The sequence below is a fragment of the Malania oleifera genome, chromosome 3 (assembly GCF_029873635.1).
Source record: "Malania oleifera isolate guangnan ecotype guangnan chromosome 3, ASM2987363v1, whole genome shotgun sequence".
Classification (NCBI taxonomy): Eukaryota; Viridiplantae; Streptophyta; class Magnoliopsida; order Santalales; family Ximeniaceae; genus Malania; species Malania oleifera.
Window position 1 is genome coordinate 44,756,170 of NC_080419.1, and position 20,708 is coordinate 44,776,877.

The 20,708-nt window shown below is 38.9% G+C and overlaps 1 protein-coding gene across 2 annotated transcripts in view; it reads right to left on the reverse strand.

Moving 5' to 3' along the window:
- Window positions 1-19,481, reverse strand: part of LOC131152396 (uncharacterized) — a 67,367-nt gene extending 47,886 nt beyond the window's left edge. Inside the window, exon 1 of one of the 2 annotated variants that reach the window (XM_058104251.1) lies at window positions 19,066-19,481. In XM_058104251.1, the coding sequence (XP_057960234.1) occupies window positions 19,066-19,155 (90 nt within the window). In that variant the 5' untranslated portion in view covers window positions 19,156-19,481. The remainder of the gene's footprint in view (window positions 1-19,065) is intronic. The other variant, XM_058104253.1, reaches the window with a different exon arrangement.
- Between the last annotated feature and the right edge of the window lie 1,227 nt (window positions 19,482-20,708).

Genomic DNA, 20,708 nt, shown 5'->3' on the forward strand with positions numbered 1-20,708 from the left:
ACCACCCAAGGAGAAACCCAAAAGCTTCACCGAAGTACGAAAAGAGGGCATTCAAGAGATGGGAAGCAATCATGCAATAAAGAAAGAGGTGAGCATTCTTTTCATTGGACTCACAGCACATCACATACGTGTCAAGGTGAAGAGCCATTGAAGGGCCTTCCAATCTGTAACAAATCGTGCATGTTAATCCTGCCCAGAGTCAGCATCTGTGAAAGCCGAATCTGCTAAGGAACCTTAGCTTTCCAAATGATGCGTCTCTAGGGGAAAAATTTAGGGAAGCAAAGGGGATCTAAGGAGGTGCAGGAACAAATATTTGGAGGAAAAGATACTTGATTAAACAACCTCCAATCTCTCTCATCTCCCTTAACTGGAACAAACTGGTCCAAGGAATTAGGTAAAAAGAAAGTTCATCATGCTCAATTTCATTGAGATTCCTAAAAATAAAAGTCCAAGAAAAATAGGCCTTTAGAAGAAAACAAAAGTGCCACTGGGGGCACTGAATAGGTGAGGAACCATCAGCTCCAAAGAATCCTCACCCGCCAAAGCATCCTAAGTAAAATGGAAAGTTCATCAAGCTATGTATGTTTCATTGAGATTCCTAAAATGGAAGCCCCAAGAAAGATAGTACCTCAGAAGCGAAAAAAGTGATAATGGGTGCAGTGTGAAGGGTAGAAAGTCTAAATAGGTGATGACTGATGACCAACAGCTCCAAAGAACCCTCATCCACCCCAAGCACCCTCCCAAAATCGCAACCTATAGCCATTCCCAACTTCAAATCAGGGACAAGGAAGACAAGCAACTTAGGTAATGAACTTCCATGGGCTTGCATAAGAAACATTGCCACTTCCTCTAGAATCCCACCCATTCCATTGAATCTCATACTTTCAACAACTTGGAGCCATAAAGAGTTAACCTGTACGGTTACGTTTGGTTCACAAAATAGCCATCCTTTGGAACATGATGGAATATGGCGAAAAATTTAGGAATAAAGGTAATAGCTATTCCTGGTCTATTATTTATTATTTCATTCAACGTGTAATAAGGAAGGAATGGACATTTCCATAGTGAAATTTGGGATTAGTTAGTCCTTGCCCATTCCTTGTTCTACACTCATAAAAAGTTTCACGTTATTATTTGCTTTATGGTAATAACATAATTTTTTGTATAAGCAATTGTAACCAACTTATTTTAGGCATAGGTTTAGGAAAGACTTCTTTGTAATTTTAGGGATTTTAGTATTTGTAAATATGTGTTTAGTTGGGTCCTATTTGTAAATTTGTGTTAGTTGTATTAGTGGTGTAATTGTTGGACTTGCAAGTTATTATACAGTTATTGTTTGAATCAGAAGGCAGTTTCCCTCTCTGTTTCTCTCGCAGGCTCTGCTGTTCTTCTTCTTCCTCCTCCTCTCTTCTCCTTCTTCCTTCTCTTCTCTCTTATGATTCTGCCTCTCACCTCTATTCTGTTCTGCCCTTCTCCGTTTCTCTCACTCTCTCTCACAGGCTCTGCTGTTCTTCTTCTTCCTCTTCTCTTCTCCTTCTTCCTTCTCTTCTCTCTTCTGATTCGGTCTCTCACCTCTATTCTGTTCTGTTCTTCCCACTGCTGCTGTTGCTTCTCTTCTTCACCTTCTTCTCTCCTTCATTTCTTCTTCTTCTTCTCCCTCTTTTCTTCTAATTCTCACAATTCTATCTATCTATATATATAACATCTGTCCTGCATCAAATTTGTATCAGAGCACACCACAATCACCATGCAGCCATTCGAAGTCTGAATTCCCAGATATTCAAAGACTGTACACTGCCGAAACTTCCCAGAAAATACCAGTCGTGTCCCTAAAACTCGAGCACCCTTTTCCACCAGCCAAACCACAACACCTTCCTTGCCACAACAATCAGACACCCCGAAACCCCTTCCCCTACAATACATCCCCAACCAACAAGGGGGTGGCCCCCACGCACCACCAGAAACCACCCCAGCTGGCAGCCCTTCTAAATCCCCCATTTCCTGCATTTTTTTTCCTGCAGAGACCATTACTGGAATCCTTGCCTCCTGATCTCCTTGCCTCCTGATCTACCCCCAGCCACAACCCCATCACCAGAGGTCCCTCGCCGGTGGCTCATGCACTCCACACATCGGCCACACACATGGGGAAGTTGCTGGAGTTCTGCTGTTTTACCCAGATTCGCGAGATACTGCTTCGAGAATTTGACCTGTTTCCTAAGATTATGAAGTTTTCGGAGTAGAAATTGAGTTATCAAGTTTGGTTTGCATTCCTAAGATCACATACAGCCCAAAATTGGGCTGCCTGAGCAAATTTCAGACTTTTGAAGCATCATCAGCAGTCAGATCAAGTTCCAACTACTGTTTGATGGCTGTTTTCCTGAGAATCAGGGAGTAGGGACTTGAGAAATTGCTGGTCTAAAATTGGAATTCGATGGCAAACTCAAGTTGTGCTCCAATTCCTTGGCAGGGTGAAGAAACTCTTGCATTTTCTTGATTATTGTTTGTATGACTAGGGAAAATTCCTAGTTGCATACTTCCAAGTTTCTCTTTACTGTCAAAAAAAAAAAAAATCTGCCCTTTGATTTGTACATTCCCCTAGCTAACTCATCATTGCATCCTTGTTCATATTCATACATAGTCAATGTTGCCATGTTATGTATGATCATATCCATTCATATGCATTATGTTCTATAGCTTTATGTTTGTGCATTGTAGTAATATTAGGATTCATATCATTCATAATCAAGTTTAGTCCTCCTCAGCATAATTGTAGCATATTGCATTAACCATGATCACCAACAAAATCATTAACCCCAACAAACTTGCACCCACTAACACCCAATCCCTGTCTGCCCCATTTGACACTCTTCAGGAGTTTGTGGACCAAAAGTTTGAGCACCTCACACAATAGTTTGACCAAATCTTGAAGATGTTAGGTAAACGCCCTATTGTGGAAGACATAGAGCCATCTGCTAGGCACCCTAACGATTCCCCATATTCAATAGGGTCAGCCTAGGGTATCCTTCCTACTCTTGGGGTTCCTTTACTACCTAACAATATGAGTCAGGCTCCAAAACATACTAGTAAGCCAGTTCAGCAACCCCCCCCCCTCCCTAGCCTCAAGTTAATCTAGAGTCTAGGTTTGATGAAGGTAACCTTATGGAGGGCTTCTTTAATTGGTACCGTATACGGGTGAGGATAAAGTTCGGTTTTCCAAGATGAAACTTGTCGAGCCGACAAAGGGGTATTGGCAAACTGTACAACAAACCTTGGAACGGTCGGTTGAACCTCCTATTACTCGGTGGGAACTGATGAGACAAAAATTGAAAGAAAAAATACATCCCTCCTTCCTTTTGGAGCCAGTTGTCCAACAAGCTCTTAAACCATAAACAAACCACTACCGTAGCTAGCTACATTGATCGATTTGAGGAACTGATGCTTAGGAGTGTTGTTGTTAAGGTCACACATCACACTGTAGCGAGGCTTGTGAATGGTCTTAAGGAGGATGTCTGGCAAGAGGTCGAATTGTTCTCTCTAGGCTTTAGAGGCAGCCTATCAAAAAGCCCTTGCCATCAAAAGGTACCACAAGAGCTCTCGTAGGTCTTCATCTCAGATGAGTGAGTCATGTCAGTCCAAGTCCTTTCCTCCCCCTAGGCCTACCATCCCTCAATCTACCCCTAAAGAGAGTTCTATGAAGAAAATAGAGTCACATCATGTTGTTCGCTCTAGTGGACCCAGTATTCCTCAAGGTAGTAGCTCATCTGTGCAGTATCATCATTGCCTTGCTAGAGGTCATATTGCTGCCTGTTTTCCCCAACGAGCTTTTGCTTTAGAGCATAAGACTAATGATTTGCTCGATTGAGAGGATCAGGTTGTAGATTCTGTTGAGTACGTGGGAGATGAGGGGGAGCTTGTAGATGATTTTGAGGAGAATGACCACCATGTTAGTGTGGTTAGGTGTGTCTTCCCCACTACCATGGATACTGAGAAGGGGAAGCAAACCCCTATTTTCCACATTTTCATTTTTCGTGGAGGGAGGACATGTAAGCTTGTTATTGATGGGGGGTAGTAGCATGAATGTGATCTCCAAGGTTGCTCTAGGAAGATTAAACTTTAAAGGAGAGCCACACCCTCATCCTTTAAGGTGAATTGTGAAAAGAGGGCAAAACCACTTGTTACCGAGAGGTGTCTTGTACCCATTCAGATATGAGATTGTAAGGATAAAGCCTACTGTGATGTACTCCCGATGGATGTGGCCTATGACCTGTTAGGGCGACACTGGTTATTTGATCATGATGTCACTAATCATGGTAGGAAAAACACTTGTGTGTTTAGGCACAAAGATAAGAACATCATTTTGACCCCTACCAAGCCCATGCCCAAAGATCCTAAGTTAAGGAACAAGATAGTCCGTCAAGCCCCAGTTCGAAGAAATTTTCACTTGATTGATCGAAGGACTTATGAGCGAGAGAGCTAAGAAAATAGGTGCATTTTAGCTGTCATCACTCGAGAGGTTCCTTCTGAGGAGCAAGAGTCTTTATGTGAGTGCCCAACTAAGGTAGGAGAGTCGCAAGCTGAGTTCCTTGATGTTGTGCCTAGTGAGTTACCTAGTGAGCTACCACCTATACGAGACATTCAGCATACCATAGATCTCATTCCAAGTTCATAGCTACCATACTTGCCACATTATAGGATGAACCTTAAAGAGCGTGCTAAATTGAATAGGTAGGTAGGAGAACTCCTTGACAAAGGCTTTGTGAGACATAGCCTTAGTCCATGTGTTGTACCAGCTCTCCTAACTCAATAAAAACATGGATCTTGGATGTGTGTGGATAGTAAAGCCATCAACAAAATCACATTCGAGTATAGGCTCCCTATCCCTAGACTTAAGGATATGCTTGACATGCTAGCTGGCTCTAGTTGGTACTCCAAGATTAACCTGCATAGTGGGTATCACCAAATTAGAATTAAACTGAGGGATGAATGGAAAACGGCCTTTAAGACCCAGGATGGTTTATTCAAGTGATTGGTCATGCCATTTGGACTTTCTAATGCACCTAGCACTTTGATGAGGGTTATGACACATATTCTACAACCATTCATAGGAAAGTTCCTAGTGGTCTACTTTGATGATATACTAGTCTATAGTAGATCTAGAAATGAGCATTTGATACATCCTCAATAAGTGCAACTTCCTATAGTCTAGTGTGCTCTTTCTTGGTTTCGTCATTTCTGCGCAAGGAATAGCCACTAACCCAGAAAAGGTTAGAGCCATTAAAGAGTGGCCTAAGCCTCAGACTATTATTGAGGTTCGTAGTTATCATGGCCTCACTACTTTCGATTCATAGGGCATTTCGGCACCACCATGGCTCCTATCACTTAGTGTTTCAAGAAAGGAGAGTTTCATTGGACCCCATCAGCTACTAGAGCTTTTAGAGAAGTAAAACAGAAGATGACCGAAACACCTCTACTTAGGCATCTGGACTTCGTAGAGTTTTTGAGGTGGCTTGTGATGCCTTTGCGATAGGTATAGGTGGGGTCTTGAGTCAAGAGGGACATCCTATAGCATTTTTTAGTGAAAAATTCTTAGATGCCAAGCATAGATATAGCACATGTGATAAAGAGCTTTATGCTGTAGTGAGATCCCTCCAACATTGGAGACACTACTTGTTACCCCAAGAGTTTGTACTCTTCTCTGACCACCTTGCTTGGTGATATTTGAGTGTGAAGCATGCTAGTTGGTGGAGTTCCTTGATGAGTAAACTTTCGTTCTTAAGCATCGTTCTGGTGTTGAGAACAAAGTGATTCATGGCCTTAGTAGGGTAGCAGTTATTCTCCATATCTTGAAAGCTAAGGTCATTAGGTTTGATCATCTAAAGAACAAGTACTCCACTTACCCTAATTTTGGGATTATCTTTCAGGAGGTGAATGAGGGCCCCCATAGGGATTTTGTAGATTTCATCATCTGAAAGGGATACCTATTTAAAGGTACACTAGGTTATGCATTCCCCATACTTCCTTTAGGGATCTTTTAGTTTGGTTTGCATGTTGTGGGGTTAGCTAGTCACCTAGGGAAGGATAAAACCATTGCCTTAGTTGAGGATAGGTTTTATTGGCATTCCTTGAAGAGGGATGTTGCTAGGATAGTGTCTCAGTGTCGCACCTTTCAATTAGTTAAAGCTAAGAGACACAACACTGGCCTTTATACCCCTCTACCATTGCCACACATGCCTTGGAGAGGCCCAAGTACAGATTTTGTTCTTGGACTCCCCAAAACAGCCAAGGGACATGATTCCATATTTGTTGTTGACAAATTCTCCAAGATGGCACATTTCATTCCATGTAATAAGACTTCCGATGCATCTCATGTAGCTAAATTTTTCTTTAAAGAGGTCGTCTAATTGCATGGGTGGCCAACCTCTATAGTGTCTAATAGGGATATCAAGTTCTCTAGCTACTTTAGGAAGACACTTTGGAAAATTTGTGGAACTCACTTGTTGTTTTCTTCTGCATGTCACCCTCAAACTAATGGGCAGACTGAGGTTGTGAATTGTAGTCTTGGGGACCTACTTAGGTGTGCTATGAGAGAAAAACAAGGCAATTGAGACTTGGTGCTGCCTACTGTTGATCTTGCTTATAATAATTATGTGAATACGTCCATAGATAAGAGTCCTTTTGAGTGTGTATTCGGTTACAAACCCCGTGCACGTATTGATCTTGTTCCTTTGCCACCGGACGCCCATATTTCTGAGCCTGTTGAGCCTTTTGTCCATCACATTCATGAGCTGCATGGTTAGGCGATAACTTGCTATGAGTAATATGGATTATAAGGTTGATGCAGATATACATCGTAGAGCTAGAGAACTTAATGCAGGTGATAGTGTCGTGGTTCTCATAAATCCTAAGCGCTACCCTAGAAATTCATTTAAAAAGCTCCATGCTCGTACCATTGGCCCTTTCCTCATCCTTGAGAAACTTGGACCTAATGCATATTTACTTGATTTACCTTCTCATATGACCATTAGTCAAATTTTTAATGTCGAGAATTTGACACCTTACCGAGGCACTTTTGAGCCTCCTGGTTTGCCATTTGATGCCCATGCAGGTTCAATCGCTCCTTAGCCTCCCACTATTTCTCGACCACAGGAAACAGTTTTGGATGTCTCCTCATGGTGGCTTTCATCACTACTTGATTCAGTGGAGAGGTCGACCTGAGGCGAACACTAGATGGCTTGCTGAGGATGATGTTTGTGACAGCGCTCCTGACTTGCTGGAGTCATATTTGCAGTCCCACTCTGCAGAGCGGAGTTCCTTTCAGCTGGGGGGAGAATGATGGAGGACCACCTATACACCTTAGGCCATCCATTCGGCACACTTATTTTAGGCATAGGTCTAGGAAAGACTTGTATTTTTCGGGATTTTAGTATTTGTAATTATGTGTTGACTTGGGTCCTATTTGTAAATATGTGTTAGTTGTATTAGTGGTATAAGTTCTGGACATGCAAGTTACTGTACAGTTATTGTTTGAATCAGATTGCAGTACCCCTCTGTTTTCCTCTTTCTCCCTCTCCCTCTCCCTCTCCCTCTGGACATGCAAGCTACTGGCTCTCTGGCTCTGCTGTTCGTCTTCTTCCTCTTCTTCTTCTTCCTCCTCCTCTCTTCTCCTTCCTCCTCCTCTCTTCTCTCTTCTGATTCTGTCACTCACCTCTATTCTCTTCCCACTGCTGCTGCTGCTTCTCTTCTTCTCCTTCTTCTCTTCTTCCTATCTTCTTTTTCCTTCTTCTCTTCTTCCTATCTTCTTTTTCATACATATATATATATTCTAACATCTATCCTGCATCAAACTGCCACGGCCATTTTCCAATCAGAGAGATGTTCTTGGAAACCACGTTACAAAGGTCTAGCCCTCCTTCCGATTTTGGTCAACTAACCACCTCCCAACTAACTAGGTGATCTCTTTTATTATCGCTGAAACTCAATGAGAGAAAATCACACATCATCATCTCAAAGATCCCAGCAACACAACTAGGCACTTTAAAAAGAAAGTATATAAGGACGTTAGAAACGGCAGCATTAATAAGGGTGGCATGACCACCTGAAGATAAGTACATCTTTTTCCAATCCCCCCCCCCCCAACCTTCTATAAACCCTTTCAATCACAAAATGATCAAAAGCTACAGAGTTAGGGTCACCTTCAAGCAATAGACTGAGGTACGATAGTGGCCAGTCCAAAATAGACAGCCTACCAGCCTTAAACCCCTCTAAATCTGTACCATCCACATTACTGCCTGCAATCCCACTCCTGGACAAGCTGATCTTTGGTGCTGAAGCCTCTGCAAAAATTTTCGCATAATAATTGCCTTTAAGAATTTCACAACGTTGTCCTCAAGAAACAGCAAAGTATAATCTGCAAACACCCTTTATCACCCCCATATCCTGAGCATGCAAGAGCATCCTACTCAGGACATCCACCACCAAGGTTAAAAAGAACGGAAATACTAGATCCCCTTGATAAGAGCCCCTTTAGAAGCCCTATCTAGGCAAACTGTTAACAATAATAGAAATACCAATCGAACTCAGACGCTCTAAACCACTTTCACCACACAACTTCAAGGCCTTTCCTGCACATAACAGCATCTTAAAAATCCCAAATTCACCCTGTCATAAGCCTTCCCAAAGTCCAGCATGAAGATAAGCCTCTTCCTGCCCCTCAAAAGTTCCTACACCATCTTGTTGGCCACCAGCACAATATCTAAAATCTATCTTTATTGAAAGCATACTAAGTGATGGAGAACCACCAATGGATAAATTTAGATGTTCATATTGCAAAAACTCTTGTCACTTTAGAAGTCTAGTCAGTTTAGGTTTATTTTGTGTATTTAAGTACTTTGGGGTTATTTTACAATTTCTTGTTTTATTGGGTCTTTTACGTAAATATGTGTTTTATTGGGTCGGTTCAATGCATCTGGTTCCTACCTAGTTGGCAATTCTCAGCAATTACTGGACCAACTATGCAGTCTTAGGCAACTTTCTTCTAGTGTCACCTGATTATTACCTTAAATTTAGAGACCTTAGTTATCAGTGTGCTCTTAATGAGGAACCTAGAATGGTCATTTTGTTCAAGAAAGGGTTGAGGGATGAAATCAAAAAGTATATAAATGTTCAACAACACCCCGCTACTCTATCTGAGGCTTAGCATATGGCTTTGGGAGCTGAGAGATTTCTCCAGCTAACAACCCATAGCCCCACTTCCTATTTTGAATAATTTCATCAGTCAACATTAGTTTCTCCATGGTCACAAGGTATTCCTAGATCCTCCCAAGATGTTCAAGAGAAAACTCAAATTGTTAAGGATAAACAATCAAATATCAGAAGTGCCAGTGCAAATTCTTGTGTAATTGAGTGTCATGACTAATTAATGATCTGCAAATTACTAGTGCACAATTTTTTTATTCTTCAATATGCAACTCATGAATTTTCTCAATGGTCACAAGGTAGTCCTAGGCCCACCCAAGATGTTCAAGAGAGAACTCAACTTGTTGAGGATATCAAAACTGCCCATCTAAATTGTTGTATAATAGAATATGATCATAGTAGTCGGAGGCACAAGGCGAGCCGAGGTGCAAAGGGTATTTGAAGTCGAGGTGCGAAGCGAAGGCGCGCGCCTCACAATTATTAAAATGGGGTAAAATGCCTACTTGGGGTAATTGATATGTGAACATATGAATATCTAGTAATATTAGAATTTAAAATGCCAAAACATTCAATAACAAAATTGGAAATCTAATAAAATTGCTAGGACGAAGGCCAAAAGCATCAACAATTCAACATAGTTCAACATCAAATTCATAAATAAAATTTTAATTTTACACTATTAATGTTTATTTTTTTCTTAATTTTTAATTACATTTAAATAAAATTTTATTTTTAATAGTATTTGATAATAAATAAATAAATTTTCTCTTTATTTTCATTCTTTTATTTTTTCAAACAAAATCCTTAATCCAAACATACTCTTATTAAATATCTCAAATACATTTCAAATGCACCTCTTAACATGAAGCATGCATGCATTATGCCACTATAGTAAGAGAAACAAAAGAGTGGAAACAAAAGAGAAATGAATAAGATGAAGATTAGATTAATGAGCAAAACCTTTTATGTCTGATTAATTAAAATAAGTGAGAAACTAAAAGGTGCTTATGTTAAAATAATAAAAATAATATTTTATTTCTCAAATTTATGTGTTTCAAAATATTTAATATAATTTTAAATAATCACACCTTGCAATTCCAAAACAGTAATAAAATAATCAAAATAGGATTGGATGGATAAGCATTCATTCTGGTCTGGACACACCCAAGTGTCTTCACTAAGGAGTAATCAAGTGTAGACGTCCCACAGCTAGCTGCTCGATCTTAAGAAGAAGAAGAAGAAAAAGAAGCAGCAGGCAGCAGGGCGCAGGTAGCAGGACGCAAGCAGCAGAAAGAAGAAGAAGAAGAAAAAGAAGAAGATGACTTACAAAGGTTCGAAGGCTCAAAGACGAGCTCGCTGCTCATTCAAAATGTCAAAGACGATGTGACGAATTCACGGCTGGTTCAAAGGCTCGCAGTCGAACTCGCGAAGGCTCCTGCTGGTTCGAAATGTGGAAGACGAAGTCGCAAAGGGTCGTGCTAGTTCAAAATGTCAAAGACGAACTCACGGTGCTGGTTCGAAGGCTTGAAGACGAGCTCGCGAAGGCTTCTAGCTGGTTCGAAGGCTCGCAAATGAACTCACGCTGCTGGTTCAAAGGCTCGTGAAGGCTCCTGCTGGTTCGAATGTGCAAGACGAACTCGCGAAGGGTCGTGGGGCTTCGAAGGGTCGAAGAGGGGTAGGGCTCCTGCTTGTTCAAGTCAAATGAGGGCTACGGCTCTAGCTCTGGCTATTTCTTTCAATTAACAGACTCAGATTTTTCAAGGGGCGCCTCATTGTGCCTGTCGCTCCTCTACGCCTCATCGCGCCTCATTGCGCCTCTTGCAGGTTGCCTCGCCTCGCCTCGCATGGTATGGGGCGCTAGCCTCCTTGCCTCATGCCTAGGCACGCCTCTTTTAACTACTGTGAATATGATGACTACATAAATGACATGCATATAACTAGTGCACAATTTTTTGGTTCTTCAGTGGATGTGAGTCAGGAATCTTCTCAAAATGAGGTCATAGACTTGTCTTTAGTGACCCTAAGCATTGTTGGGGTCTCTAGGCTAAAGAAGGATCATGATTTTTCACCACAATTGGCTGTTGAAACTTGCAATGAACAGCAATATGAGTTGCTAACTACTAAGACAAATATGCCTGCCAATGACCTTGCTCTTCAACCTCAATTTTCCATTTCTAACCCAACAAGTGACTAACAATTGGTTGCTGTAACGTTTGTTGAAAATTCTACAATCATGGAACCTATTGTTTAAAAATCCTCATGGAACCTATTGTTTAAAAATCCTCTTGAGATTATTTCTCTTCAATGTAGTAAACTTGTGCATCTACCCCTTTCATCTTCTCCCTCTACATTTTCCTCAATCAAATCTAGTGAAACATTGTCCATCATCTTAGAGTAAGGACCAAATGCATATTTGCTCGAGATGCCAATATATTTGGATATTAAATTGATTTCTTGCTTGGGGGACTTGTTATTTTATCAGAGAACATTGCAACCTTCTATGCTACTTGCAATTGGAGGAAATTCTACGTATTCTCCAATGGTGATTGACGATGCAATGCAGATTGTGCCTCCTCTTGATTTGCCTACATGTTTGACTTTGTTCCCACAAATGAAGCTAAAGCTACTCCACCACTACAAAACTCGAGGTCAAGTTTTTTCTAACAAGGGAAGTTTGATGGAGAACCACTAATGGAGAATTTTAGATGTTCATAATGTATCTAGGTTTTTATATTTTAGTTAGGGAAAACTCTTGTTACTTTAGAAGTTAACTCTTCTTCTTCTAGTCTTTCTTCTAATTCTGTCTCTCACCTCTGTTCTCTTCTTCCCCTTCTCCGTTCTTCTCTGCCTTGTCTGTCTCCCTACTGCTGCTGCGGCTTCTCTTCTTCTTCTTCTATATATATATATATAAATAATATATAAATTCTAATACCTATCCTATATCATTAATCCATTGTCACAGCATCCTCCAAAGCCTCCTACAACCCCTCTTAGATAAAACTTTTGATAGAATCTTGTACAAGATAATGAGCATAAATCCCTCACCCCCATAGACCTTTCTTTGGAATACAAGTAAAAGAGGTGGGGTTCACAATATTTCCCACCACCAAATGTTTATGGAATTCCTCAAGAAACTCTATAATGTCCTTTTGCAAGATCTCCCAATTCTCATAATAAAAGGTCATCATGAATCCATCAGGGCTGGGGGCATTTTCCCTACTCATCTCAAACAATGTTTTCCTAACTTCTTCTTCCTCTCAAAACAACAAGGTGAGCTCACCTCAATTGGATTCCAATTGAAGCCCTCCAACATCAACCTACTTGAGCAATCTTCAATAAACACATGCTTGTAGAATTTCATAATCACCTCTCCAATCTGAGTATGACCCCTAACCTTGTTCCCTGAATCTAATTCCAATTCCACAATGAAATTCTTCCTAAAATACTCAAAAATAGCCAAATTTAACCTAAATTAATTAAACTTGTAAAAAATGTAGATTTACTAATTTATAATTGTTAAAGCTTGATATTCATTGTTGACCCACAACCTAATAGCTCAAGCTTCTAAGTAAAGTGGTAATCTAACAAAAACAAAATCCATAATTTCTAAATATTCAAACAAAATATGATCAGTAAGAATTATACGCAAGCGATCCTCCATCAAACTTCCCTTGTTAGAGAAAAGTGAAAACTCAACCTCAAGCTTTACAATAGTGCAACAAGAGCCAAGAATGTGTACTCATAAACCATTAAACTTGTAATTCCACATTACCCATTTTCAACTAACATGCAAATATCAATAGCAAATTATTGTAATTCTCCTCAAGCTTACCAATCCCAACAAAATCCATTGGTGGAGAATTATCACACTTCGGAAGATGATTCAAGGTTTGGGGCCTATATATCACAAACATATGACAAGATTAAACTACTTAATCCTCTACAAAGCACTTGCTTTGAGTTGAATTCCCAACATTGAATTTTGCTTCAGCTCTTCTACAACTTGGAATTTTTGTTCCACTACATTTGCTTGCTCTTCAAGGACAGAAACACATGGCCTGCAATCCATACACCATTGGAATTGCCATTTACACACTGATAATCCATGGCAATACTAAATTGAGGTTCACTTGCAATCTCATCTTTTCTACGATCATATGTGTAGTCCATAACAACAATTACCATTTCATCTTTGATAGGCTGATTTGGGAACTCAAGTTCGTCTACTATTTCCTCTTCTATGTGATTGAAGTGTAATCCATAACAACAACATTTTATGTTTCATCCTTGATAGACCATTTTGAGATTGGAAGTTCATATTGTCCACAGCAAGATCTCTTTCTTCTCTTGGGATGGAAGATGATCTCATCATAGCAGTCAAGGAAAAATATAATTAGTAACATACTTTTCATTCTAAACCAAAAGAAGTTTTGTGTTTACTTTCTTGTCTTTGGCAGTATTATATTCTATCCCACTGGCCACCAGTCAACCATATAGCCAACAAGCTTATAATATGCAAACATAGTACTTTTTTTCTAGTATCCCATTCCATTCAAAATTAAAGATAAAACATCCAATCTATGAAATCTTTCTTGGAAAAGTTACCGTTGAAACAAGGAATATCCTGACGATAAGGCATTGAAGCCCATGTATTTTTTTTCTAGATTCATATCTTGCCAAGAATTAAAATATGCTGGCCCAATTCAAATTTGTTCAAGTTCAAAGCAGTATAATCAGTGCTAAAATTACTTCCAACCAGCCCTAATTCAAATTTCTAAGTCTAAGCAGTATTTCTGAATTACTCGCACACACTCGAAGAAGACTCCACTAATGAACATGAAAAAGAGTGCTGACACTGATTTGTCCTCCAAAAATACATGTCCAACAATCAAAGCTGCATTAGAAACAAAAATGAAAAATGATGCAGTGCTGCAGACCCCACTAATAAGCAGTATTCCAGTACTGGATTTTCTTCCAAAAATAAATACCACACAATATCAGTTGAATAACTTCAGATCATTTCAAAATCACAGAGGCAAACCAATATTCACAATAAATCTCAAAAGTATCACAGCTGAGCCTTAATCTGAATGCTGGCATATGAATGACAAAAACACTGAAAATAGCAATCACAGTCCAAGACAGAAGAAATGGAAAATTATGTTTACCTTGCTAAAGACTCAGCACAACTTGCAATGGGTCTCACCTTATTCATGCATTTTGCTCAAGCTTCCTCTCAATTCCTCAAATCCTCACAAAACAATGCCTGAATATGGTGCTAGCAAGAAGATGCAGAGTCTAATCCTGGATGCTGGAGCAACAATTGACTCTCCAGTCTTATGTGAAGGAGAACCACCAATGGAGAATTTTAAATGTTCATATTGCATCTAGGTTTTATATTTTAGTTTGGGAAAACTCTTGCTATTTTAGAAGTTTAGTCAATTTAGGTAATTTAGGTTTATTTTGTGAATTCAAGTACTTTGGGGTTATTTTGTAATTTCTTGTTTTATTGGGGCTTCTATGTAAATATGTTTTTTAGTTAGTAGAGGGTATAAGTGCTGGACATGTAAGTTATTGCACAGTTATTGGTTTGAATTCAGACTACTGCAGGTTCCCTTCTCTGTCCCTCTCTCTCTCCCACAGGTTCAGCTGCCTTTCTTCTTCCTCCTCCTCCTCCTTCCTTCTTCTTCTTCTTCTTCCTCTCTCATCTGTGTGCTGTTTCTCTTCTAATTCTGTTGCTCGCCTCAATTCTATTCCTTACCCATCTCTGTTCTTCTTCTGTCCTGCTGCTGCTGCTTCTCTTCCACCTCTCCCTCAATCTTCTTCTTCTAATTCTCCCAATTCTCCCTCTTATGTCTGAATTCTATAGCTGGAAATTAGGGTTCCACTTCAGGGGCACAACTTCAATTTTATTTTTGAGAAGTTGCAGATGATGAACATGCAATGCATGGTGATCGAGGTTCCCTTTGATACCAAATATATGTAGGACAGGAACACAAAATCAGAAAGAGATAGAAAGATGCAGAGAATTAAGGGGGAGAGAGAGAGAGAGAGAGAGAGAATGAAGAAGAGAAGCAGAGGAGGAGGAGAAGAAAAGAGAAGAGAAAAGAGCAAGGCTGCTGGACAGAACAGAAAGTAAACCAGAATAAAAAGAAGGGAGGAGGCAGAAGGAAGGATAAGAGAGGGAGACATTGCTAATGAAGAGGAATCAATCAATGTGTGAAGACACAGGTCTCCACACACTATCCGTATACTAAAAGGAATATCCTAGAGCCCAAAGTTGCATATAAAGAAGTCAAACCTCATCATCCTTTGAAACACGCCCCCCCCCCAAAAAAAAAAAGGGGGGATTGGGGTTTATGTCAATAGGGCTACAAATAACATGAGATCCCACAACTATCCACCACAAACTACATAGGCCAAAGAAACTAGATAACTCATTTAAAAAAAATTTAAAAAAAAAAAAGTTCAAAGAGTGACATGCGCAAACATAAGTAACCCCTCCTCATAAGGGCCACAACCTCTAAAGTCGAGCAAAACAGACAGCAAAGGACCCCACAAGACACTTCTTAAAGGAAGCAACCTTTTAATTATCATTTGACCAGGACACCTCCAAAGAGGGGAGGACCACCTAGTCTCTCCCATTAAGAGTCCTGAATGCTCCTAATCATGAATAAATCAACTACGCCAGTTTGGTCTCCTAAAAAACAGTCAAGCTTAGTCCTAGTAACAAGTTCCTTAACTATTCTCCTCATGCTAACCCCAGCACCCCCGGCCCCACAACGCCCCTAGACATTCCAAGACAGAATCTTCATTCAACACTCTTTAGCCCCCAAAGATTTGCCTACCTCATCAATATAACCAATGAAGCTGACCTCTCCAACTCTTTGCTTAATTTCTTAGTCTTTTCCTTAACCCCAGACTCATCTATCCCCAAATTGACTCTTTAACCACTAGAATTCACCAAAGACCAACCCAATTTGTCCAGGAGATTATAGCCATCTTGGTTCTCCCTCCTATCCTCAAAAAGGTACACAATTTTGGAGGGCCTCCCATAGGCTAACTCATTCAAGACTCCATCAAAAATGGGAGAAAACTATTAAATGAAATTGCGGAGAGCACTATTAAATGAAATTGCATTTACCTATGGGGGCTTTGGTTGTTCATTCCCAAGGAGCTTAGTCGATGAAAATTGATCAGAATTAGGGGCAATGGAAGTGTATCAGAAGATGGTTGGACAACAAGATGTGTTCTCAAGGGAGAATGGCCAAGGTCCTCTCAATTCAATACATCATCTAAATTATTGTCTCTCTCAAAAGCCCCACCTTCTTTTTCAAATTCTTCAACCCCTCCATCCTACCCATCCTCTAACACATGACTTTCCTCTAGATTATCCTTCAACACGCCACCATTCCTTTGCAAGTACTTAATCAACAACCCCTCATTCCCATGTTAGTATGAGGAGAATGAAGAACCTCATCTTTGAAACCTAAAGAGTATGCATCTCCTTCAAACTCCATGATTTGTTTCCTTTTATTCATCATAACATGTTCTCCTATTGCTAGCTTTTATTTCACCCCCTTATAGACCTCCGATTCAATGTTCTATCAGCAACCGAGAATCCTCAGACTTACATAACCCCTAAACTTTCATTGACCACAGCCTCTACTCTTGAAATTCCAATTGGCCTCTCCTCCTTTTCATGACTAATCTAGGTGCCTCCCCGGGGCACCTTCGCCCCGAATGGGACGTCGCAACAGCTTGGCGACTCCACCCAATTTTAACATTGTCCAAACCCATTGAATAAGGATAGGAGACATGCTAGAAACTTGTTGTTAATAGGAAATAGAACTCGAACCACACTCATTTTCCTATAGTTTTCCTTTAGTAGCTTTGGGTTTAGGAACCCCATGCACAAGCAAATCATTGTAACTAAGATGGCCTTTCTTTTGAGCTTCTATTACTTGCTCACTAGACCTCTTTAAAAGCCTCCTCAAAGCCAAAACTACCATTGGATCGACTAGAGTTTATTTTTTGAGTCCTTTCCGCAATGGACCTGAAATTTCAACTCTCCCCATGGTCAAACTCTCCATTCTCGTTCCCATGACTCCATCCACGACTAAATTCATCAAAGTTCTACTATTGTAGGTGAGGTGGGGTGATGTAAAGTAAATATAATAACATAAAAATAGAGGGGGAGAGAGAGAGAGCGAGAGAGAGAGGGCTTAAGCTTAGCCAAAGTTTTCCCAAACTATATTAAAAAATAAAAAAATTAAAACTAGCTACAATATAAACATCTAAAGTTCTTTAATTGGTGATTCTCCAATACTAAGCTTCCAGTCTAGAGAAGACTAATTGTTCTATAACAACATTCATAGACCTGCACTCGAGATATAACATATTACATGGAGATTGGGATACCTTCCTCTTCTTTCCCAAGTGTTGCTTCCCAAAAGTTCTTCCAGCCCAATGCATCTCCTCACTAGCTGGAACTCCCTCTAAATGGCTCCCTTAATCAGAATTCTCTCCATTAAAATAAAACGCCCAAAGTCATTAGCCCTCATGCAAACCAAAACAAAATGGTCGAGTGCCCTAAATGCCTTCACTTTTTTTCTTTTCTTTGATAGAATCTTCACCCCCTAAATGTCTTCAAGTAATCATGAAGCCAATGCCCTAAATCATTATAAAATTAAAATATTTTTAAAAAAATAATTACGTAATATGCTTACATATTATGAATTTATAACATATGGATAATAGTTAGATTTATTAAATCATCATAGTTCAAGTCACCAAAAATACCTCCCCGGATGCTAAACTGCCTACTTCATGCCTTCTCTTGACCCCTGATAGACATAGGAGCCTTGTGCACTAGGTGTTGTACTTATGACAGTTCAACCGTGGCCCAATCCTTGACCCCCTCACTTTCCAGGTCACTAAATAGTTCAGGTCTCTTTTAATACAGAATAACGAATCACAGCAAACTTACAATAACCTTTTAGATAAAGAACATAACTTAAACTATAATTTGAAAATGAAATAATATGAAGAAAATATAATCCCATGATTTTTCAAATATCATTAAGTGGGGATGCTAAATCAAAAATATTTTGATACAAAAACAAGGTAAACAAAAAAAAAAAAAGAGGATAGCCAAGAGGACAGTGAGGGCAACAGCCTTAGGAAAGGAAATGGACACCCATACAACCAGACGAGCAAAGTTAAAGCATGAAAAAGGCTGGAAAAAAAAAAGTACCAAAAATCTAAACTGACACCTAAATTTAAAACTAAGAGCAAGATGCTAAACAAAACTAACTCATTAACCACTGGGATTTTTAATATCCGTTGAGCAATATAAAAATATGGACCTAATGTGGAAGTACACATAAATACATTGACCAAACAAACTAAGGAAAATTTGGAACTAAAAATTCAGAAGCGGCACAAGAAAATAATCAACGATTGCAGAATCGCGTCATAAATGAATACGAAATAGGATAAGAAATCCAAAAAAAAAAAACCGAGTTCAATAGTTTCATAATCGATATGCTCATTTACAAAACTGAATTTTTTATGACAATCAGTGCAATTTCCGATACCCATCAAGCAAAAAAAACCACAGAATATAAAATTAAAAGAAAATAAATAAGCAAATAAGCAAAATAACTCGCCAAAAAAATCATGTCTGTGGGAATACAGAACAAAAGATTCAAGGAAAGCATAAAAAATGATCAAACCCAAAATAATCAAAGCATAAAACGCAATGTGATTATTAGCAATAAAAAAATACGAAGTTCAAGATTTTCAAAATTAACCGCAAACCCATCCGCATAAAGGATTAAAAAAAAAAACACGAAAATACAAGCGCACCTGGTTCTGCTGTTCATTCAAATCCAAGACAGCCAGAAGGCCTGAGGTAGAATTCAGGCGCGAGATGTCCAAGGGAGAAGGCGGTGCCATACACAGTCATCACGGATCTCTGCGTCTCTCTATCCGTCTCAATTTATTGCTCGCTGGAGCGCTCCATCAGTGAGAAAAATGGTAACCCTGGACCCATTTTGACGTCATATGAAGCACTTCTGAGTTCAGACGAGAATTGCAAGGGGCAATGGTGGATTCCTTCGGGTGCCCTTTGGAGGAGTGGCTATGACGAACACGTCCTTGCGCAGCGCTTCGTACGCTTAGGGCTGCTCAAGTAATGAGAAACACAACCAATAGGATTTCGACACAACGTAAAAGGAAGGATGGTTTCATAAAAATTTGAGACTTTACAAATCTTAAATTCAATAACCAGGCCCTCATCCTTAATAACAAATTTTTTTTTCTTAGTGGGTGGGGTATTTAGACTTCCTGCCTATGGTGACACTTGATTTGTCTTTCCTATCAGTTGTATTAATTTTTATTTTACATCTAAATATTAGGCCCTTTTAATTGTGAAAATTTAATTAAATTTTTATTTTAATTTTTAAAAAAATTAATTAACATAACAACAACAATAAAACTAAACCTTAGATCTCACTAAATGGGGTCGGTTGTATGAATCTTTTTCTGACAGTTTATGTGATTATTAACCATTTCTTTTGATAAATTCAAGAATATTAAATATTTATTCACTATCTCTTCAAAAGTTATTTTAGGTCTACCCCTACCCCTTTTGTTGTCTCTCACAGTAACTCAATATTTCTTATTGGTGCACTATGTGGCCTACGTTGCAAGTGTTCGTACCATTTGAGTCGTCATTCTCTTATCTTATATTCTATGTTAGCTACACCTAACGTGCCGCAAATATGTTTATTCATTAATTTATCTGTCACTCATCCATCTAAACATTCTCATCCAGCAACTAGAAAAATTAATTAACCTTTTAAAAAAATTTGCAACATCCCTTCTCTAATCTCTAATCTCTAACACTATAAAGTAGATTCTTTCTCTGGTATCTTCTTTCAAAAATGTCTAGTTTATATATATAATTACCAATGATTATTTCAAAATGTTCTATTAACTATCCACAATTATTATAAAATACCATTTTAATTATATTAAATTTATCCCCATATCTACTCATAGTTATCACAAAATATCCTTATAATTATACTATCTAAAGTATAATGTTATTTTGGGATAGTTGTAGATAATTATAAACAGTTATAAGGATAAATTTGACATAATTATAAGGATATTTTGAGATAGCTATTGATAGTTAAAAGGAGTATTTTAGAATAATCATGAGTAGTTATAAAGATGTTTTTGAATAATTATGAGTAATTATAGGCATAAATTTGACATAATTATGAGGGTATTTTGGGCTTGTTTTGGTAATTAAAGAAGTATTTTGAAATAATTATTAGTAGTTATAAAGATAAATTTGACTTTTTTAAAAGAAAATGTGAAAGGGGAAATCCCCTTTATAATATTAGAGATTAGAGATTAAGTCTCCATATTATCATCTTAACTCTCCATTATTTTCTAAAGGCAAGTAATTGTTTTTTTTAAAAAAATGGATCAAGGAGACG